The 21,682-nt window shown below is 36.4% G+C and overlaps 1 protein-coding gene across 1 annotated transcript in view; it reads left to right on the top strand.

The window, feature by feature from the left end:
• Positions 1-21,463, top strand: part of SYK (spleen associated tyrosine kinase) — a 46,124-nt gene extending 24,661 nt beyond the window's left edge. Inside the window, exons 4-14 of the mRNA XM_041399626.1 lie at positions 3,049-3,187; positions 4,611-4,692; positions 5,738-5,784; positions 9,353-9,421; positions 13,425-13,515; positions 14,179-14,356; positions 15,509-15,718; positions 16,134-16,323; positions 17,641-17,781; positions 17,988-18,100; positions 19,656-21,463. Coding sequence (XP_041255560.1) covers positions 3,049-3,187; positions 4,611-4,692; positions 5,738-5,784; positions 9,353-9,421; positions 13,425-13,515; positions 14,179-14,356; positions 15,509-15,718; positions 16,134-16,323; positions 17,641-17,781; positions 17,988-18,100; positions 19,656-19,728 — 1,333 coding nt within the window. The 3' untranslated portion in view covers positions 19,729-21,463. The remainder of the gene's footprint in view (positions 1-3,048; positions 3,188-4,610; positions 4,693-5,737; positions 5,785-9,352; positions 9,422-13,424; positions 13,516-14,178; positions 14,357-15,508; positions 15,719-16,133; positions 16,324-17,640; positions 17,782-17,987; positions 18,101-19,655) is intronic.
• Positions 21,464-21,682: the final 219 nt, after the last annotated feature.

The following is a 21,682-nucleotide window of genomic DNA, read 5'->3' as shown; positions in this document are numbered from 1 at the left end:
GTCTAGGTTGCACTCCCAAAACCACAAAAAATGCTGAAACACACATTGCATGAAACACAAAATCAATACCTAAATATTCTCTGCATTGTGTCAGGTAAGAATTTTAATTTCTGCATTACTTATTCTGCTGTTTTAAAAATGTACATCACAAAAAATCTAGATACCCTGGCACTTCTCTAATATAGCTACGTAGCTATGTACTCAAATCTGTTCTCAATGAGTTTGTTCATATTTCTGATTAATTCAGTGGATGAAACAACAGTGTTGTTTACAGATGTTTATTATCTTTATGTTTTTCTTCTGTACATTTGCAATTCTCTGCAATAGCATGAAATGGAAGACCAGGTGATGCCTCACTGCCGGCTTCCTTCCTTGCCATATTTTTTCAATGAAGATCTCTTTATTTAGCAATTTTTTATTGAAGATCAGTAAATATTGTGTTTAATTTCAGAGCACTTTAAAGCAGACAGTACATTTGGAATTTTGATTTCTTTCTCAACATTCTGAAAATTGTTGCTTTCCATACAAGGAAAGTTCCATATATGAAGATCTGATGTGAAGGCCCTGGGTAATACAGGCAGCACCATCAAGCACCTTTCTGTCCATTCAAAGAGGTTTCAGGTTACAACCTTTTAGTTTGAATAGTATTTGCCTTTTTTTCTGTTTTTTACAGCAGCTGTTGACATGGAACTGGATATTGTTACCCAGCTGCAGTTCTCTAGGCTTAGCCTAACCTAGACAGCTATTACCACAGCCTGCAAAACCAAAGTGAAATTGTGAAACATGGCTTGGGGCAATCTGTGTCACGCAGAAAGGGTTCAGTTTGCCAAAACTAAGACTTAAGCTGTCAGTTCAATGCACTTGATACTTCTGCCTTTCAGACATATTTGGAAAGATGGTAGTATCTTCTTGATTCATGTTTTGTGGGGATCCAGGTTGTGTACCTCCTGATAGCGTCTTTTGTAGGGATCTAGGTTGTGCTGAGTTGACTACAGTTTAAAACCCACCTGTTCCATAACCCTAAGGGAGAAAGGGTCTCGCTGGACCCTGATTGAGTATGTGTTCAGTGGAGGTGTTAGAATGGATGTGCAGTGATAGAGCTGTGTGACAGAAGTTAACACGGCTGTGAGCTGCAGATGGCTCCATATCATGTAGCTCTTTGGATAGGGGAAGGAAAAGCTCTGAAATGCAATTACAACCCTGTAAACCTGAACTCCACCTAAATCCTGCACTGAAGAGTGATAGAGCTGTTTGGGTCTGTGCCATAGTCTATCAGAATTCAGGACTCTCCCCTCCCATGGGTGCCTGTGCTCTCAACAAAGGTTTGCAATGCCTCTCCTGAGAGTAACAACTCTTGCAAATGAAAACCTGTTTCAGTAGAACTGAATTGTATTGGAGCCTCCATTTCTTCCTGTGAAACATGAAGGATATTTGTTACTGAGAAACAATCCATTGCATTTTTATAATCTTATTTGTGCTATTCTGAACAGAAGTCTGGTTGCAATTAAATGCCATTTGTTTTAGAAACAATGCCCTCTATTCTGAAAATATTTTTCTAAGGTTTCTTTGCTTTGAGCAGGTCAGAAGAAGACAAAGTAAAAGTCACTCTTCATTTTAGCAGAGCCTGTTGCTCTTCAGTGGTCAGTCAGTGCAGGAAATCAGCATGCTGAGAAAACATCTATATGCCATGAAGAAACCACAATGTGTTTCAATTTGCTTTAGAGACTTACACAACTTACTTTGGTTTCAGAAAACAAAAAACTGACCCTACTTCCCTTTTCTTTTAGCCAATGTCCTGTTCACATTTTAGGCAACAAGAATCATGCTATTTGAAAGAAAAATGTGCATAAGTAGTTCAGACAAAATACAGTTTTACTTCAGGCTTGAGAGAGTCAGCTGAGGAGAATACTTTAATACGTGCCTCTGCAATCTCCTGAGATATAACAGCAAGTACCAGTGTTGCACCAGCAAAGTTTCTTAACACCTTACTGAGAATTTACTGGTATATTTCTTTCTAGGCTGTTCAAAAATTCGAGGAAGAGTAAGTAGATTTCTGTACCCACCAGAACAAGAAATGTTTTAGTGCTCCAGAATCTAGGCTTTTTATTAAAAAAAGAAAAAAAGCCAGTCAATTTTATTCTAACTCTACTGCTGTCACACTGTCAGCTGTCAATGAGCATGGGAACCCGACTGAAAGAAAAAGCCTTCTTTCTAAACTCAGACATATTGCACCAACTATGATGGTGCTAGTAACAAATTCCCATCTGTTCTGGATCCAGTAATCAGGGTATGCTGGTGTCAGTGTCAGCTAGCCCTGAGCTCACATACAACAACTCTGTCATGCTTTACAGGCATCTCAGAGGGCACTCGCAGGTCTGCTGCAAGGAGGAGATCATCCTACCTAGGAGTTTTACACAAAGGTTTTATATTACATTTGGCGATCTCTCCATGGTGAAGTTTAGATAAGATATGTACACTTCAATACCATGTTAAGTTTCATATGAATTTTATGTGAAATCTACAACAAAACATTAATGTCTTTCCTGAAATTATAAGAATTAATGATTACAGAGATATATTACTTTCTTTAAATTCCCAGCCACAGAGCAAACTATTTCAAACACAGAAATTTTGCCTTTTCACATTACGTTATTTTAGTATTTTATCTTCTGTTCTTACTGCCACCTCTTTATTTCAAAATAAAAGATACAAGGGAGGCAAGCCAGTACTGCAGAAACTTTAAAAGGCATGTTTGCCCAAAGAGTGCTTTTTGCAATGTACAGTGTTCTGTAGCTGCCTTACAGTGCCTGATATCATTGATTTTTTTGTTTCCATCTGTTGCCTTTTTGGAAGTAAAAAAAGAGAAACTTTAGTCAATTTACCTGAAAGTTAATTACACTAAGAAATAAATTAAAGGCTTAACAAAATGTTCTCAGAAGTTGCAGTGCTGATTTTGTTTTGGTTTTAATTCAGAAGCCTTAAGAAAAAGGTGATTAAAAAAGAATGTTTATTCCTGGTAAATCCTGAAAGTCTTTCTTATTTCTACAGTATCCGAGAAAGGGACAGTAATGGTTCCTATGCCCTGTGCCTACTGAATGATGGAAAAGTACTGCACTATCGTATTGACAGAGATAAGACAGGAAAGCTCTCCATACCAGATGGAAAAAGATTTGACACCCTGTGGCAGGTCTGTTAAATTTATGTCACGTGGATATCTGTCATCACATTTCCATGTAACTGACCAACGTTGTTTTATTTTGCCTTGTGACAATAGTCTTTGGCTAAAACCAACATGTTTTGGCAGGTTATTTGTCATATGTTTCCAACATTTTGTGGTTCTGTACATGAAGAAAACATCTTAATGTACAAAGCTGTGAGAGTTTAATAATTTTTAAATGTGATGTTGCAGCCTGGCTGAGTTCAAAACTGTGATGATTATTATTAGTTATTATATTATTAGCTGAACATTTTCTAGAATGAAAGTCCGTTTGCCTATGCGAGTAACCATTTTCAGTAATGGATATGCTTGGTTTAGTCTTTTGCTAGTGTCATTTATGATAGCAGCCAACAGAATTCTAGCAAGCAAAAAGAGGATGTTTTAAGATGTTGTGCACAAAATGAGTCTTTAGCTTTGAAATTCTCTATCTTCAAGTCTGCTAAAGCATGGCTTGCTGAGGCTTACCACCAAAATATGTCTGAACCCTGGTAATGAGTAAGCAATTGAGTCCATTGCTGGCTATGCCATAGTTGATACTAAAACTGAATACTGTTGAAATTACTGTAAATTGAAAATACTAAGGGAATTGAAATTCCTGCAGAAATCTCTTATGTCCTCTTGCTTAAAAATCTATTAAAATTAATTAATTGAGTCACAGATGTAAAATATGGATCTTTGCATGCATATATTAATTCTTAGGATTTTGTATTTCTTTCCTGATGTCACTAGAAATTTAAAAGCAGCTCTGCTGTCTTACAATTTTTATGAACATACGTGCAACTCTTACACTTGCAGACCACCTCCTTTATACCCAAATGGAAAATAGCAATAACAAACCTGTAAAAGATGATGTGGAGAGGACAATCCAAGGGCACAAATGGCCACAACTACTGGTGCTACATTTATTAACTGGGCACATCCCATTGCAATTCTGAGGTTTAAAGAAAGCATTGCATATTAGGGCAATTCGTGCACTGTAATTATCCCCAAAAAAAAAAAAAAAAAAAAAAATTAAAAAATTGTAAAAAATTTAAAAAAAAAATAAGAGAGCAGGAACTCAGCGACATAGTAAGTTATTTGCTCAGAGTTATAAAGCTGCTTAATAGCAGAACCAGGGGGGAATACTGACCCTTATAAATCCAAATCCTGGATCACATTGCTCATTTATCCACAAGGCTACTTCAGAAACATGCACCCCTGACAGATAAAAATAAAGTAAATAACATGTGCAGTAAAGATCTGCTGTATTCCAAGGTCATTTGTTGTAATGATATCAACTGTTGTACATAGGCACACATTGCTAAAGAGACAATATATTTAATGATACCACCCTCATATTTTCTTGTCTTCTCTCACTATTTATTTTTTTTCCCCTCCCCTCTCATTCTGCTAGTTAGTTGAGCATTATTCATACAAACCAGATGGATTATTAAGGGTTCTTACCATTCCTTGTCCACAGCATGGCTCAGAAAATGGTGAGTTATTCCTATTATTTTTATATGTGTTAAAAGACATGATAATTATGATAAATTTGTGTGAATTTTTTCCACTTCCCTTATAGGTGGGTGCAGATTTTCCACATTTTCAAATGAGGTAGTATCTGCCAGACTGTGCATGATGGAGGCAGATCCTGTAGCTTAGGGGTACCAAATCATTACTGCTGGGTCTAAATTATTGTTCGATCAGAAACGTGCTTTGCTGCTCAAAGTGGCAGTGGGTGCTTCTTGGACCACAAACATGAACAAGGTGGTCTTCCCAGCACTGCTCCAGTGGTCCTTTCTCCAAGCTGCAGCAGGCACCGCAGCAGTGCTGCTGCAGGAATTCACCATGGGGGCAGTGAGTCGTGCGCCCAGCAGGTGAAGCCCCGTGTTGGGGGGAACAGGGCAGAACGAGGCACTGGCTGCACCCGACACTGAAAATGGGGTCAGGGAGGCATTCCTTGATAACTTGTGGGAAAGGAGGGGAAGAGGTGGGGGAAAGTGTCAGTGTGCTTTTTATCCTGTTTCTTCTTTAATGTCATGTCACGCTGAACAGACGTTGTCCTCCCTCCTGCACTGACTGAAAAGGGAAGAGAGATGAATCTGGCTGAGCTGTGTGCAACCTGTGCTCTTCCAGAATTGGTTTTCTCTCTCTAAGGCAACCTTCTGTTATTCAAACTGGATGCCAGTGCCATGGTGAGAGGATATAGAATAATATAATATAATCATAGAACCATTCAGGTTAGGAAAGACACTAAGATCATCAAGTCCAGCCCTGAAGTTTTTAGTTTTCCATTAATTTGAATCACTACATGTTTTTTTCCACTGTTACTTTCATTCTCCTTTGAATCATTTAGGCTTTGCACTTACTTTTGTCTCTGGCCAGAAGTACCGGAGTCTTCTGCATATAAGAGACAAAAGCAAAGAAAATAGTCCAAGAGAAACACTGTAATGTGATCTAAAAACTACACAGTTGGTCTCTTCTGTAAAATTCTGTGTTCTTAACAAAAATTTCTCAATTTTACATTTGATTCTTTTGCAGATAATCTTGGTTTTAATACTCATCCTTCTTCTGGAACACTTCCTAAGGTAAGGGAAGGTGGAGGTACAGCAATAGCATTCATTTGAGAAGGATTACAGTCACATACTGTTCTGGGAATCCTAATTCTCGGGTATTATTTCATCTGTGAGTTTATTTTTCTTGGGTTATAAACAGTGATTTGTAAAGAAACTTAACATATTCTGTCGTATTGCTTTCATCAGTGTTTTGAATGTGCTAATCATAGTTTAATTTTGTGAACCTCTTTTACACATATAATGTGTATGATAAAACAGTATTTTACATAGGCAAGATGCCTCATTGATTGTCATATTCTATAATGTTTTATCAACGCTAGGAGGAGAGAAACCACATTACTTACACTGTTCACTTAGACAATCTGCTGACTGAAGCAGAAATGGAAGTTCAGTTTATTTTCATATTTGGTCTGTGCAGTTAACATCAGACCTGGCATTTCTTGTGCACTGCTTTAGGGGTGATTCTTTCCTGCACTCCATGAAGAGTGAGGAAGTCCACCTGTGCTATAATTACCTAAGCTCTCGAGGTCCATTTACTACAGAAGCCATCTGAGGTGTGATACGTTCACAGAATCACATAATATTGTCGTGTTCAAGGTAGTTGATTTCATCTGAAATAGAGAGTTAACTTCAGTCATTTTCCTGCATAACTTGATCATTTAGATCATTATCTTGATGCAGTCCCATATTATAGAAAAAAAATTCAAATAAGCAATTACCTCTATTTCAATACAATTGACTCCTAGCAGCCCTGTGAATAACCAATCTCATACCTTCACTTCTGAAAATCAAGTACCTTTATAAAGAATTGGAAATTAAGCAACCAAAATCAGTCCCTTTTAATTAAAAACATTTTAAAATTTATTACTTCTTTATTATTAATAATTTTAATTAGAAAAAAATAAATATAAAAATACTGTCTTGAGGTTTGGGTCTGTGCCATTTACAAGGATGTCCATGAAGTTTAAGCACACAAGACCACATGTGTATCATGTGGTATACATGCAGTTGTAGAGATAGGGCAAGCACATTTAGTGTGGTAATACTGTGTACATTTAAAAATATCCACAGAAAAATTCACAATATAAATGTAAATTCAACTGCTACTGCTTAAGACTTGTCATGATAGCTAAAAAGAAAGTCACCAAAGCTAAATGAGAGTGCATGTTTTGCAAAGAGTATACTAAAACATTGTTTTAATCTCCAATATATTTGATACTTTGAATTTCTTAAAATTAAAATCTGAATTTTGTGTTTTCTTTGGGACTTTTTAAAAACGAGTTTGCTAAATTACTTTCTTGTAATATAAATATAGAAGATGGAATATTTTAAATAACTAATACTGCTAATGGAGCTCAAAAATTTCACTTAATATTTCCAGGTTCTCACACATTAATACTTGTGTGCAAAAGCAGTAACTCATGAAGATTTTTAATACGCCTGAAATACAATTATTCAGATTACACAAAACCAAAAATTAAACCAGCTTGAACAGAAGGAATACAATCACCAACATAACACTGTGGCCAGTTCTAAGCAAGTCTAATAGTGGTGCTGCCATTCAGACGAATTTTTCAGTATCTTTTTCATTTATCTATATATTGCAGCCTAAAATACAGTGGTACTGTTCCAAAATGTTAGTGGAATAGAATGACCAAATTTGTTTTGAATTTAGGAGGGTGCATGAAATGTAGAAACAACTGCTGGGTGATATGGCAGGCAGACTGCCCAAATGATTTATCTGTAAAAAACTGTTGGTTATAGGAGCTTGGAGTAAAATTTACATCAGTATGTAAATCTACATCAGATTTGTCTAATATTAGCTATTGTTCCATGGACAAATTTGGAGTAACAAAATGCTTAAGTTTAATGTAATATGGGCATCTCCTTTTTAGTGATACTAATATGCTTCCTCTGCAAAAGAAAGGACTTTATGTTAAATGTCTGTATTGAAGGTAGTTTTCCATGCAGAATATGGAGAGTTGCTTGTTCTTGCTTCTCCCAGAACATGCATGGACTGGGATGTTTCTTGCCTTTCACATGAGGCTCCATGGCTAGATTCAAGGTGATTTTGACTCCTTCCGTTTTGTAAATTACCTTTTTCTCCCTGCAATCAATTTCAGACCAATATATATTTAAACTGGCAGAGGAGCTTTTGAGATGAGTCTTTAGTTCAGTTCTCCAGCTGATGACATTCTAGTGAAACTGCCAAATTCTGGCCATTTCTCAAATTCTGCTCTTAACCTTTCTCAGTATTTTGTTTAGTCACAGTCTTTTAGGTGGTGGTAAAAGACCCAAACTTTATGAGTACAGCCTAACTGTTACTAGTTGCTGTGCCTGATCAGGTATTCATCTCAACATGCATTTGTAGGTCTAATACAAATATGTGAGTTAAGCACTATTACTGTAACTACAGGTTGTTGCTTTCCCAAGTGCTGGGACGTACTCTTGTTGAAAAAGTGTAATGAGAACCATGCTCAGCTTGTGCAATGGAGCGCTTGACCTCTTAGAGAATGTATCTATTTTAAAACTGTAACTAAGTAGTACTTCAGGTTTCATTTATTCCCAATATGGAAAGAAAATTTCATGAAGTAAAAGAAAATAGCTGACTCAGTAACCTTTTTCAGTATGCACTATACTGAATGTTTATGTATCAAAGCTATGAAGAATGTCAAGCATCAAAAAGGTTTCTGTTCTTCAAGCAGCATCAGGGACCACCTGGCTGTCCTTGATGTCTTGAAACAAAAAGATTATGTGAAATCAGACATTTTCTTTTAAAAGAAAACTAGGGAATATACCTATCCTATCAATTTAAAAAGATACCATTTCAGAAAATCAGAAGTCCAAATGGACTATTAAAAAGTTCAGAACATCTAAGTTCAAAGGCTCTTTAAAGTGACTCAGATTGTTGTTTTAGCCTCAGCATCAGACTAAATGTTTGAAAACTAAGTGCTCTGTCTCAGTTTTAAATAGTCATGTATGATCTCTAGTGATTCCTAAAAATGCTAATTTGTCACATTTAATTAAATTATTTTGTCCTTGTAAAATATATTTGCATGTCTTTTAAAGGTATCTTTACGCAGAACATAAGTATGTGTGTAAAATGGAAAGCCTGTTCCTTTTTGTTTGGAATTAACATTACCTAACATGCTTTCTGCTTCAATAACCACACTGTTGTATGACCAAGGTGTGTTTCAAATTTTGCTTGATGTATTAGTCATACTTCCAGACACAAAAGGTATCCACTTGTTTCTAAATATGTTTTGGGAGGAGGACTAAAGTTCAGTGACAGAAGCAGGAGAAAATAAAGATCTGGACAGAGGCCAGTACGTTTCAATTTAAAAACTGCCTTAAGGTATGTCTACAGTATCAGGATGGTTTGGCAGTAATACAGACAAAATAAAATTTAGTACTAAGATTTCCTGGTTTTTTTTTAATGCATCATATATGTGTACTTGAAGGCACAAGCAACAGAAAGTTTGGGAGAGTTTTGTTCTTTTAGAGTGTTTTTGTTGTGTGAAATATTTTCAGCTATTTTCATGACACATTTACTGTTCCTCTTTGACATTGTGGTTTCTAGAGTTGGGCAGGAGGTGGAATTATCTCAAGACTCAAATCGTACACCTTCCCAAAGGCTGGCAGCAAAAAGGTGCTTCATATACTTTTTTTAGGTTTTTGACTGAGTTAAAAATACTTGACTAATTTCACTCTCTTCTCCCCCTCTTTTCGCTTGCTGTCTTGACTACTAACAATTAGATTGTTAAGATTTTGTAAGCTTTCTGCATCTATCCTAATCATCTGCATAATTATGGGCTGGATTTTATAACTGAAGCAATGAGTTTGAAGGAGTTTTAAACATAGAGGGACTCTTTTTTATTTGTATTTTTGGCATACCAAAATAATGCAGATCTCAATATTTCTGCAAATGAAATGTGATAAAATATCTTTCAAAACCACGCAGTTATAATAGAACAAAATTATATTTCTACTTTCCTTTCTAATCAGAAAATTGTCTTGCTTACACAATTATGTTATTACTGAACACATTTAGGGAACAATAAAAACAACAAAATACCTACTTACATAACCTATGTGCACAAATCTTCTTATGCATTCACTTTCATTGAGGCAAATGTAAGGTGTCACAAGACCAAGCAGAATGGGAAAATAGCCAAAGATGCCAGGGAGATAAGGGGAGCCCTGCCCTGTCCTAGTGAAAATACTTTTGCATGGCCAGAAAATGGTGCTGTCCAGTAATTGATGTAGTTCTGAGGCATGTAGCTATGAGTTTGTTTGCATGCTTTCCAGTTGCTCTTCAACAAAAATGGGCAGGCATGAAAAGCCCTAGAGGTATGCTACTGTTTAGAGTGAAAAGCTCTGTTTGATATATAATGTATTTGATAATCCTGATAAATAACACATGTTATTTTCCTACAGCTTCAGTTCACTTTTATGCTGAAGTGCCAGCAGCTGTTGTCAGCTGTGTATCCCCACATACCTCTGACATACCTCCTTCTCAATGATACCTCTTTCTCAATGTGTGTTTGTCATATACGGATACAGACACAGTGTCACGATCTGCTCTCAACCATCTGAAGTACAATGCCAAACTATCACACATTTTAGGCTGATTCAGAAAAATGGGTGTGGGGTCTGAACTCTGTAGACACATTTTGGGTCACACTGCTGTCTGTTAAGCTGGTAAAACCTGTGTCTGGCTCTGGTCACTTTCTGCTGTCAAATACCTATTTCCTGCCTTCAGGACATCATACACAGAATTGAGACTGGAGCATATTGGCAGAGTAAAACCAATCATTGTCAGAAACCCAACTTGATTGCCATTTACATGTACTTTACCTGGAATACTCAAACCCACATAATGTTGCCAGATTTTAGACTCTAGACAAAAGTTCTCTGAACTGTGCAAAGATTTACTATTCATTAACCCCAATAAGCACAGTTTACTTTAGACCTGGTTTGTTACAGTTACTCCTACTATGTCAAAAGCTTTCAGACAGTAAACCAGAAAAATGTTTTTATTATAAAATTTATTTTATTTGCTATGTTTATTCACTTTTGGGATTTTTTTTTTAAATTTCACAAATGCACTATTTGTATTACCTTTTCAGATCCAGATAAAAATTTTCCAGTCTGTTTTACTAGTGTAAAATTGTCAGTTTGGACCATTTAAGTGAAATCCTGCCACCTAGTGGCAACTGAGATGCCGTAGCCAAAGCTCCTCTCCTCTCATGGCTAATGAGATGTTTGTCATGCAGTATTTAGCTATTAGTTTTTAATAAAATTGCTTCATGCATTTTTTTCAAATCAGAGTTATTAACATGAAAGAATATTGCACTTGCTGTACAACTTGCCTTTGTGAGAATCTTACTATGCTATTTGCTATAAAATTATAATCATCACTGTAAAAGTCAGATTTAGAGTAGTTGGAGTCATGTCATTCATATGTCACATTTTTTTAAAGCTCCTCTAGAGGAATTTTTCTTTTACTCCTTTTTATTGATTGAATGAATCTATGTTCATCTTGCCCATTCTCTGTTTCTTGTAGGAACACAAGAAGTAAGCACTTATCCTATATCTTAGATGTATTAAGACAAAGATTCTTTTGTCCAAGAAAGATCTACAGAATTATACTTGCTGTTTTAAAAGGGTGGGGCAGAAAGGACTCTGCATTTAAGTGATAGTTACATAAAAAGGAAAGTAGGAATATTAATGTAAAAGACATTATTAAATTATTTCATCAATTTGCAACAATTAGAAATAATTCTGTATGTATTGACCAAGCTAAGTAATGATAAATAAGACACTATGATTCCTCTTAAACGTGAGCAGCTCTCTGAGAAAGAGAACCCACTTTGTTATATCTGGTGTCACTGTGTGATTTTCAGTTCACAGCTGCAGAGCTTTATTTGCAAGCATGGAAGTGATACACTTTTTTTTTTTTTCTTATGCAGATCAAGAGCATACAATCCTTTTGGATTTTTTGTTGTTGTTGTTCTTGAAATGCAAAGAGCATTTATCTCTCTTTATATCTCATGTGTCTAATTTGAAGACTTAGCTATGTCTTGGCCAGAGCTACGTTTTCACCAACTGCTCTCCACTGGTGCATGGATTCTTGAGGTGTGCAAAATTTGGTGTACATTTAATTACATTTGGCCAGTTCAAAGTATGCCAGTTGACTTCCAGTCTCCATGGGGGTTTGGGGTTAGTGAACTGCCTGTGTGAAATAGAGTGACACAGGTCTTGGAAAGCTGTCAGGATGAATCAGTCTAGGAAAACAAAACTAGAGCTAAGGATCTTGGTTTATACCTTCATTTGCCTTGAGAATGGTAGAACAGTCAGTTTGTTCCTTGACATATCCCAGAACTGTCTTGGGGTTTTGTGGCTTGCCTTGACAGCAAATGGCCTTTTAACACTGTTCCAAGTCAGAAATACTACTCTTACTGTGCCTGATGTCAATGTGCTCATCCTACTAGGTCAGAAGGTTGCTGAAAACTGGTTTCCTATACATGGTTTGCAGTAAAAGTATGTAGTGAAACCTTTTCTATTTCATCCAGCTGGGCAGATAATTTCATTATGATTTCAATGTCTGTAGTTCCCAGGTCAGGTGTTTCCCCTACTAAATGCAGTTTCCAAATGATAAAACTTCTATTGCATCCTTTAGGAAACTTCACAGAATCATGGAATGGTTTGTGTTGGACATTAAAGGTTATTTCATTACAGTCCCTTTGCCCTGGTTCAGGGACAGCTTCCATTAGAGCTTTGTTTTCTCTTTGCTTGAAAAGAAACTAACCTGCAGAAATAGATTCTGTAATTCCATGTTCCCAGCAGCACACAAACAGAAGTGACCAGATTATTAGTTTCTCTCATCTATACTTTATTGTGCCCGGCAAGGAGCTCCAGAAGACACTATGTCTCCAGAAGACACATAGGGAGATACACAATCTCACTGTGGTGAGATAGTTTGTGTACACCATATTATTTCTCTGTCAACAGTAAAGGCAGAGGTATTGTATTTGAACCAGATGCTCTATTAAGTAATCTTGTCCTTCCTCAGAGCAGACAAACAGGCCTAGTATCTGGTCCATGATGTTTGTCCCTGATGTTACACAAGCCTATGGAAGTAGTAACTTTTTACTGAAATTGCTTCCACTTCTTTAAAATAGAGCTTCTCTGTAATATCCACAAAAGAAACAAGAAATTGTTTTTTGTTTTTATTTGTGCTAGTAATTTCTCTATGGCCTAGATAGAGGAAGAAATAGCTTGAAGAAGGAGGAAGGACAGATTAAAGAGAAATCCTTCTGACTATTGGTGTTACATGGCAAATTTTAAAAAAGCATGAAAATTTAATATCTGCAGAATAAGACTTATGCATGACTCACTATAGTGAATTTGCTCTTATCTAATGTTCTGAAATATTTGTAATACTTCAGTAATATCTTTCTGTGCTTTTGGCCTGCTCTAACAATAACCTCCAGAATGAAATAACCTCTTTTGGATCCCTTTCTTTCTGATCCTCACCTATGTGTCCCTTGAAACATTATGCCAAAATTCTTGGGGGCAGTGGGGATGGAAAAGTGCTTTTAACTTACCTATTCATTGTTAAACAAAAAAACTTTATTTGTGTGCTACAGCTTCAGTCAACTATTGGCCACCCACCAGAAGAAGCGCCTTTTAATCCATATGTGCTGCAGAAGAACAGAGGTCTTACAGGAGCAGAAAGAGGTAGGCAGAGTTATATATATCATTAATGCAATTTTCTTCCTTATAGCAGAGTTCTTTCTCAATCCTTATTTCTTTTTTCTTGCATATATTTCACACTGTTATGTATTGGTATAGCCACTATCATAACTGAAGCCTGGTAGCTGAAGATGCCAGCTGTCACCATCTATAACAAAAATCGTTTAGCAGAAACCCCCTTTTCCATTTTGAAGTGGAGTGTTATTTCCTGGACTCTAAAATCCATATCCTCACCTGTCACAGAAGGAATTGTGCCCTGTTGCATCCACATTGGCAAGCATAATGCAGTTAAAGTTGGGTGCCTAAGAATGAAGTATGTATAAGGCAGCATTCTGAGGTGAATAATTGTGTGAGGTAGCTAATGGGAAGTACCAAGGAGAAGGGCCAACCTTTAGCCCTCCTTTTGTCAACGAGCCTCCTGGTTTCACCCTGCCCAAATGTTCTGTAGCTGCAGCATGTCACCTGGGGCACACCTCTGTCTTTTGGTCTGCTCTAAAATGCATATAGATGAACAGCATGTGGTTTCTTTATAATGTCCTTGCAAGTCAAACACACTGATGGTCTTGAACATAGAAAAGATGAATACATTACATGTGGCAGCACAAATGTCTGATATGATGTCTAATTTTTTCATTGTTTGAACTGCAGGTGATCAGAGAGAGGCCTTACCCATGGATACTGAGGTCTATGAAAGTCCATATGCCGATCCAGATGAAATTAAACCAAAAAATGTCACTCTTGACAGGAAATTGTTGACTTTGGAGGAAGGTGAACTTGGCTCTGGCAACTTTGGTACTGTAAAAAAAGGGTTCTATAAGATGAAAAAGTGAGTGTTGCCTTCTATTTTCATGGAATCCAATATGTAACAGCTCTAGCCTTTACTTTTTGCAGTGGCAGTAATCTTTGCTTGTCATTTGGGGTAACAGACTGTAGCTAATTTGAGCTAAATTCACCAGTTTCCCTCTTTGTACGTACACTTAGGCACTCATTTTTGTCATAAAGTGGGGAAGTACTGTTTATGACTATTTTCTTTCCTGATGGGCATAGTAGAGTGGGAAACCCACTGCCTTGCCCCATTCCCATCTGCACAACGTCTCTGTCAGAAAATGTGGAGAGTGCCATGAACAGTTTACTTATAGCAAAACGAGTTTTGCCTGAAGTGTGATAAATACCAGTTTCCTGAAGCTAGAATGTCGATTTTCAGGAAGACAGAACATGTTGTAACATTTTCATCACATCATGTCAATAGGAACAGATCCTGTTTGTACTTGACTCTTCATGCATTTACATAGTAAAATGTTATCAGTATGCTGTTTATGTGCATGGGCTGATTATGTACACACCCTCGTCTCTTGAAGTTGGAAGCATTTCTTTAACCAAGGTTTTCAGAGGCAGAAAGGATTTCTATTTTTCCAATGTAGAATGTAGAAATTTGAAGGGCTCTGGTCTCAGCTTGTGTATATTTTAATCATGTTTCACACTTGAGCTATGTTGATCTCATTAGTCACGCTGTCAGTTTGCTGTATGAATGGAAGGTTGCAGAAGTAGGCTTAGATTCTCAGGTTTCAGAGCCCTGCCTTGGCACCTGGCAGTGCTGCATGTTCCAGTCCCACCCCTAAAACACCCCAGTGCCTAGAAAGCTCTTTATAGCTTTTCTTGTCAGAAAAACTTTATGCCATCCTTGCCGGAGTGGACAAGAAAATTTTGTCCAGTATTTTTTTTTTCAGGCTTCTTTAGGCATTTTTATGACGATCTGTAATTTTCTCAGGTTCTTTCCATTCTAGCTCTTTTGATTAGCTGTCTTCTGAGCATTTGATAGAGACATGTTCCTGTTATGGCTGTTTGTTTCTCCTCTGAGTGTCAATTCTGTCTTTTGTCACAATTTGTACTATGTAAATGGAAATATCTGATGAAGATTGTGTGCACTGGTGCACAGATTTTTCAGCAACTAGTCCCAGAACTGTATTCTCTTTTGCAGGGGTTCCAAGCCTGTGGCTGTGAAAATTCTGAAGAACGAGAGTAATGATCCAGCCATTAAGGATGAGTTACTGAGAGAAGCAAATGTAATGCAGCAACTGGATAACCCATATATTGTCCGAATGATAGGTATATGTGAAGCTGAGGCCTGGATGTTAGTAATGGAAATGGCTGAACTTGGGCCATTGAACAAATTTTTGCAAAAAAATAGGTATGTAAACTTTGATTCCATTCCATAGGAATGGTAAAGTTCCTTTCTTTTATATTTTCTTTTTCTTTAAGGACAATTAACATTTATATGTTGTTAATGTAATAATTAATGACTAGTTATTCTTCACTGGAATATGTCTCCAAACTGTGGAATATTTCTGCCAAAATAGAGTATTTTGAATAAATGAAGATTTTTCATACATCCTTCATCTTCTCCTTTATTGATGTGATCACACATCATCTTGCCCAGGACAAGAGCTTAGGTTGCCTTTTCAAGTTGAAGCTTAGCTAAATGTAAGGGAATCAGGTTCCCAGTGTAATGTGTACAAGTTCAGAGAAAAGATATGTATCTGAACTCCATGAAAAGTCATAAAAATGAACTACTGACCTCTTTAAAATTCCATTGTGATTTTCAGACATGTCACAGAGAAGAATATAACAGAGCTGGTGCATCAGGTTTCCATGGGGATGAAATACCTGGAGGAGAATAATTTTGTTCATAGGGATCTGGCTGCAAGAAATGTGCTCTTAGTCACTCAACATTATGCCAAAATTAGTGACTTTGGACTTTCTAAAGCTCTTAGTGCTGATGAAAATTATTACAAGGTAAGGTCTGAACACAACATACAAACTATGTAGATCATAGCTTAATAAGGATATTTTCATTTGAAATGCAGTTGAAAATGAGAAATACTATGTATCACTTGTTATTTTATAACCAGATACTAGATTACCAAATTCAAAATATGTGTTCAACATTAAGACATTTAGAGAAGAAAAAGCTTGTCCCTCCTTCTACTTGTCTACTTGTTTTCCTTTTGATAAACTTGTCATTAGAAGATTGAAAGTTATTGTGGAAATGAGATACTACCTTATATAAATGGGTGAAAATGTGTTTGTTGCAAAACAGTTCTCATCATGTCCAAGTAAAACGTAGGCTAGCACTAATACACTGGAATTAGGGGAGGTTTTTGAAGGGATACCATTGTTAAATAATAAATTAACCTAAGCAAAATTTGTTTATATTGGTTTTAAATTCTTTGGACCTCTGTACTCCTCAAGTGATTAAAATACTTGCAACATTTAATAAGGTAAAAGGTGGGAGACAAAGGCTGTTACGAGGTCTACATTTGTTTTTCTGATATATCACTGTTGTGATTCAAATTACTTCTTCCTTCTGCTTATTCCCTTTTATCAGCTCCTTGAAACTAATAATCCAACCCCAGAAACACTGCAGAGGAAAAGCAAGCCCGTGCTCCCTTGTGAGGACCTTTCTGTGCAGGAACAGTTATCACTGCTGCCAGGAAATCAATCTCAAAATTGTCTCAAATCACTGCAGCTAGCCTAGCCTAGCCTGCCAATCCCAGTCTCAGGGCCTTGAGAATTAGTACCAAAGTCCATTTTCTTTACAACTCCATAGGATGCAGGAGGGCCCTGTCACTAGATCTAGCACCGTATAGCTTGACACTTGAATGGTCATAAAGCAGCATTGTGCCATAATTTAGGTGAACTGCAGTTTGCCACAAGAAAGTCACTGTGCTTTGAAATAGAGCACCCACTTCAACCATCTGGACATGTCTCTTAGCCGTTGTGAGATCCAAATGGAAAAAATTATTCTAAAGAGCAACTTTAAATTAAATGCTGCTAAAAGTGTGACTCAAAGTAATTTAGCTACACTTTTTTTTACCATGGATTTAATTTCAATGCATTATTTTGAAAGTGGAAGTTTAGAACAATTTTGTAACACTTTAGAAGAAGCTGTTACCCATTTTCTCTAATGCTAACTGCATCAGAAATATTACGGTACTTAGTACAAATGTGTGTAGAACTAAGTTAACGTTAATTATGTGCATTCAGATGTTGTTTGCTACTTATCATTTTATCTAGTCTGCTTTTTTTCCTTTCTGTTATGACATATTTTAGGCACAAAGTCATGGAAAATGGCCAGTCAAATGGTATGCTCCAGAATGCATGAATTTCTACAAATTTTCTAGCAAAAGTGATGTCTGGAGCTTTGGGGTTTTAATGTGGGAAGCTTTCTCTTATGGACAAAAACCATATAAGGTGAGTGATTTTATTTGGTCATGTTTTTTCTTTAAAAATTCAGAGCAAATTTGAACCAATATCTTTTCCTAACTAAAAGGACTTGCTGCAACAAATGAGTCAAAGGATAGCCCAAAAATCAATTCCAGACCTCTGTTTGATTTATGCTGTCATGTGTGCTGTAATCATTTGCAACTTGGATGACTGTTCCGGTCACCCTGTTCCAGGGAATGAAAGGTGGTGAAGTTGCTCAGATGATTGAAAGAGGGGAACGAATGGAACGTCCTGAGGTCTGCCCAACGGAAGTCTACAGTCTAATGCAATTGTGCTGGACATACAAGTGAGTGTGATGGGATGCTCTTTTGATAGAAGTACATTTTAATCTACATGATTAATAGCCAGAAAGGGGGTGAGTAGGCGTTACTTCAAAATGCATCTTTTCAGCTGGAGTTTAGCTTGCAACCATACTCCAAGATCAGAACTCAATTGCATTTTCAGGTGAAAATTATCTGAGTTATAGAGTGTACTACAAAAAGCCAATTTTGTAGAACAGAGTTTACTGGAACAATTATATACAAAATACACGGTGTCATAAAAAAATAACTGCACAAAAAGATCAATCTAATGCATTTTGAAAAGAATGTTTGAAAGTAAGCAAATATTTTGTTTCATTTTGCATTGTAGTTCATTTAATTTTAATTTCCAAGGCTTTGGCTTTACTGAAATTTCAAAGTCATATTGCCAAAATGTTTGCTTGATTTCTCAATATTTCATTTTTTTGAGCTGTTTATCTCTTCCCGAATAACAGAATATATTCAAATTGGATCCCACACTGACTTCTTATTAGTGAGAGGCAAACCATCTTTTCTGATATGTCAGAAACATTTTTTTCTGTTTCATAACCATTTGGAAATTAAAATTATGAAATACAGAAAAAAAATAAAGCCTACCTGATTTTTTGATTACTGTATTGCAAAAATGTATTAAAACTCTTTCATGTTTTATTGTTTTAAACTATTCTGTTGAAGTTACTTTTAACTGTAGGAAGTCTCCAGAAAGCATCCAAAATTACTCTAATATCACTTATTCTTCCAGTTCACCATCAGGAGAATAGGTTTGTCCAAAAGTTCTACATTAAGGACCTCTGGTACTTCATTTTTAGGTACCTTGGTTCTTTGTTAGCTTTATTAAATCCAGTACTCTAGAAAGAACCAAAAAGTAATTCTACCTTTTGGTTTGACTCAAGGAAAACTGTAGCCGTTCTACAGTGAAAGGGAACAGGTTTTGTTTTTAGTAACAAACATATCATAAAGCATGCTGATTTTGGTTTTGTACTAAAATATCTTTATTATTAGAAAGAAAATAAATTTTAAAAAGAAGGTTCAGGTCAGGCAGAGTAACGACCTTAATGTGTAATGTAAAATAGTAAGGGCTTGTTGTCAGTTTAATTGTGTTCTCCAAATAAATAAACAGTTGCAGATATAAAAGAAAGATGGTAGAGTCATATGGTGTGTGGGTAGGCTCCTCTGAGTGCTTCTAACCACTCTGTGTGATGGTACTACCATTATAAGGCAGATATTGCACAGGAAATACTCTTTTCTCCAGATTATTACTAAAGTAAATGAAGTAGAAAATTGAATGGAGCTGATTTACCATTTCTTTTTTTAGTACCTTCATCAACCACAAACAGGCATGATAGTAAATCCACTGACTGGATGCTCTGTAGTAGTATGTGTCACTTGGTATTAATTTTGTAGTGTCATTTTTGTAGCCTTAAAATACTGCGAGCATCTTTAAGTGGGCTGTCACTGAGGTGGAGTCTCAAGGGCTGTAAGGCCCATGAACCTTGACAGCTCTGTCCTTCCCTCACAGTGACAATTGTCATCTTCCCACAGCGTTGACGACCGGCCAGGATTTGTTGCAGTCGAGATGAGATTACGTAACTACTATTACGACATTTCCCACTAACAGCGTGGAGAGCAGCAGCTTCCTCGTCTCCAGCCAACACCCTCTGAGAAGCAACACATTTTCCAAAACCAAGCAACCTCGATTTTTGTGCTTTCATTTTCAGAGCTGAGCCTTGTGTCTGTAAGGTTGCCTTCTCTTACCTTTTACACAAAATCCAGCCCCAAAAGAGTTTTGGAAGTGTAACAGTCTCAAAGTGCGCAGCAAGGATGTTGGATAAGATGCTTGTACTTTTGCTACATTCCATTTCATTTTATTTACAGCTTTATTTGCATTACATTTTGCAGTCCTGTAAAACCTATTTAATGACTTTGAGCCCTCTTCCTCTCCTATACTTCAATGCAGATTGAAATTTAAATTCTTCTCATCAACATTATTAGCCTTTCAATGTATTTAGTTGTTGCAGCCTTCCTTTCCTCGAGGAAGAATAGGATAAACATTTCTCACTATGAAGCAAATTCACTGTGCCAAGTGTGTCAGATGCTTTGACTGACAGCGTGTTTGATTTTATCACCAAGCCCTTTTAAACCAAATCACATTATTCCTAGCAGTAAAATAAGCCGAGGGGAATTGGGAGTTCTGACTTTCTAACATCATTGCACCTTTTAAATGTGACCATTTTGTTTTGTTCCTCATCTCTTCTTTTGTTCCTCAGCCCAGATGTTCCTCAGGGAGTTACTTTTTTCCTAGTGAAAACTGGGAACTCAGAGGCTTGATCTCATCTTGGAAGAAAATATCCCAGCACCTAAGATGATTCTATATTTTAACATAAACTCCAACACTGCATTCCTGAAAATACACCTGTGATGCAGCAGCACTTACCTTTCTCTGTGCTCTTCCATCCTTCTCTGGACACATTTTTTCTATTTGGGTATACCATAACTCCTTGTGTTGTGTTTTGAGCAGCAATCATTTCTATCTTTTCTTAAAACCCTTCTTTAAAAAGCATGTGAGAATTTCACCACACCTTACCACCTCTAAAGTTAAATTTCTTGTCTAGTTCAGATATTTTATAATGGGCATATGGACAACAAGATTACTTTAAAATGGGCATATGGACAACAAGATTACCAGCTCCAAAATCTTAGTATTTGTCCTGTGGGACAAATCTCAGTGGACATCTCAGGAAAAGGCATTTGTCTTGCCACTCTTCTGTAATGTAGTGTGCATCTCCATTAAACTGGAAGTATAGTAGAGTAATTACAAATTATGCAGTCAATTTCTGATTCTGTTTTTACCTTTATGCTTTACTTTCTCAAACTCATTTTAAATATTATCAATAGCAACATTTCTATCACTTATTACTTACAAGCATCTATTTTATTGTCATTTGCATATATCCCAGGAATCTACTTACATTTTGTCTGCTAGATATAGAGATTTTAGAAGAATATAAAAAATAAGATTTAGAGTTAGATATATTTATTGCATATGGCTGGTTAGAGCACACGTGTTTAGTTTTTGTGTGAACAGAGTATTCTTAGAGATAAAGTGGTATTTTTTTCTCTAATAATTAAATTGTGTGAGCAATTAAACTGAGAAAGGGTGAAATAATTTTCATAAAAGACAGGATCTATAAACAAATGTAGAAGCTACTGGTATTTTTTTTTCTTTTTACTAAGTTTAAGGTCTATTTGTTAAGTAATATCTGATGCCTTTTAGTAGTTTAGTCTTGGCTGTCCAGTGCAAGGCACCACAGGCTACTGGAAGATACTGAGTGTAATAGACTGTGTTTCAAATTTGACCAAATGTGACTTGCCTTGAAGATGATTTAATTTTGTTCTCTTTTTAAGAAACATTTTTCTACAAGACCAGCTTCTGTAGAAGTTAGCCATGGTTATACATAGCTTTTGTCACTTTAGTTATGTTGCAGAGAATTTGTTATCTCTACATGTGCAATTAGTGCAGTTATGGGGATATTAGCTATAAACAAATTGCACAAATCTCTATGAACCAG

This window comes from Onychostruthus taczanowskii, unplaced genomic scaffold (genome assembly GCF_017590055.1).
Source record: "Onychostruthus taczanowskii isolate IOZ18803 unplaced genomic scaffold, ASM1759005v1 scaffold167, whole genome shotgun sequence".
Lineage (NCBI taxonomy): Eukaryota > Metazoa > Chordata > Aves > Passeriformes > Passeridae > Onychostruthus > Onychostruthus taczanowskii.
The sequence above is the reverse complement of the archived record's forward strand: the minus strand, read 5'-3'. Positions and strand labels throughout refer to the sequence as shown.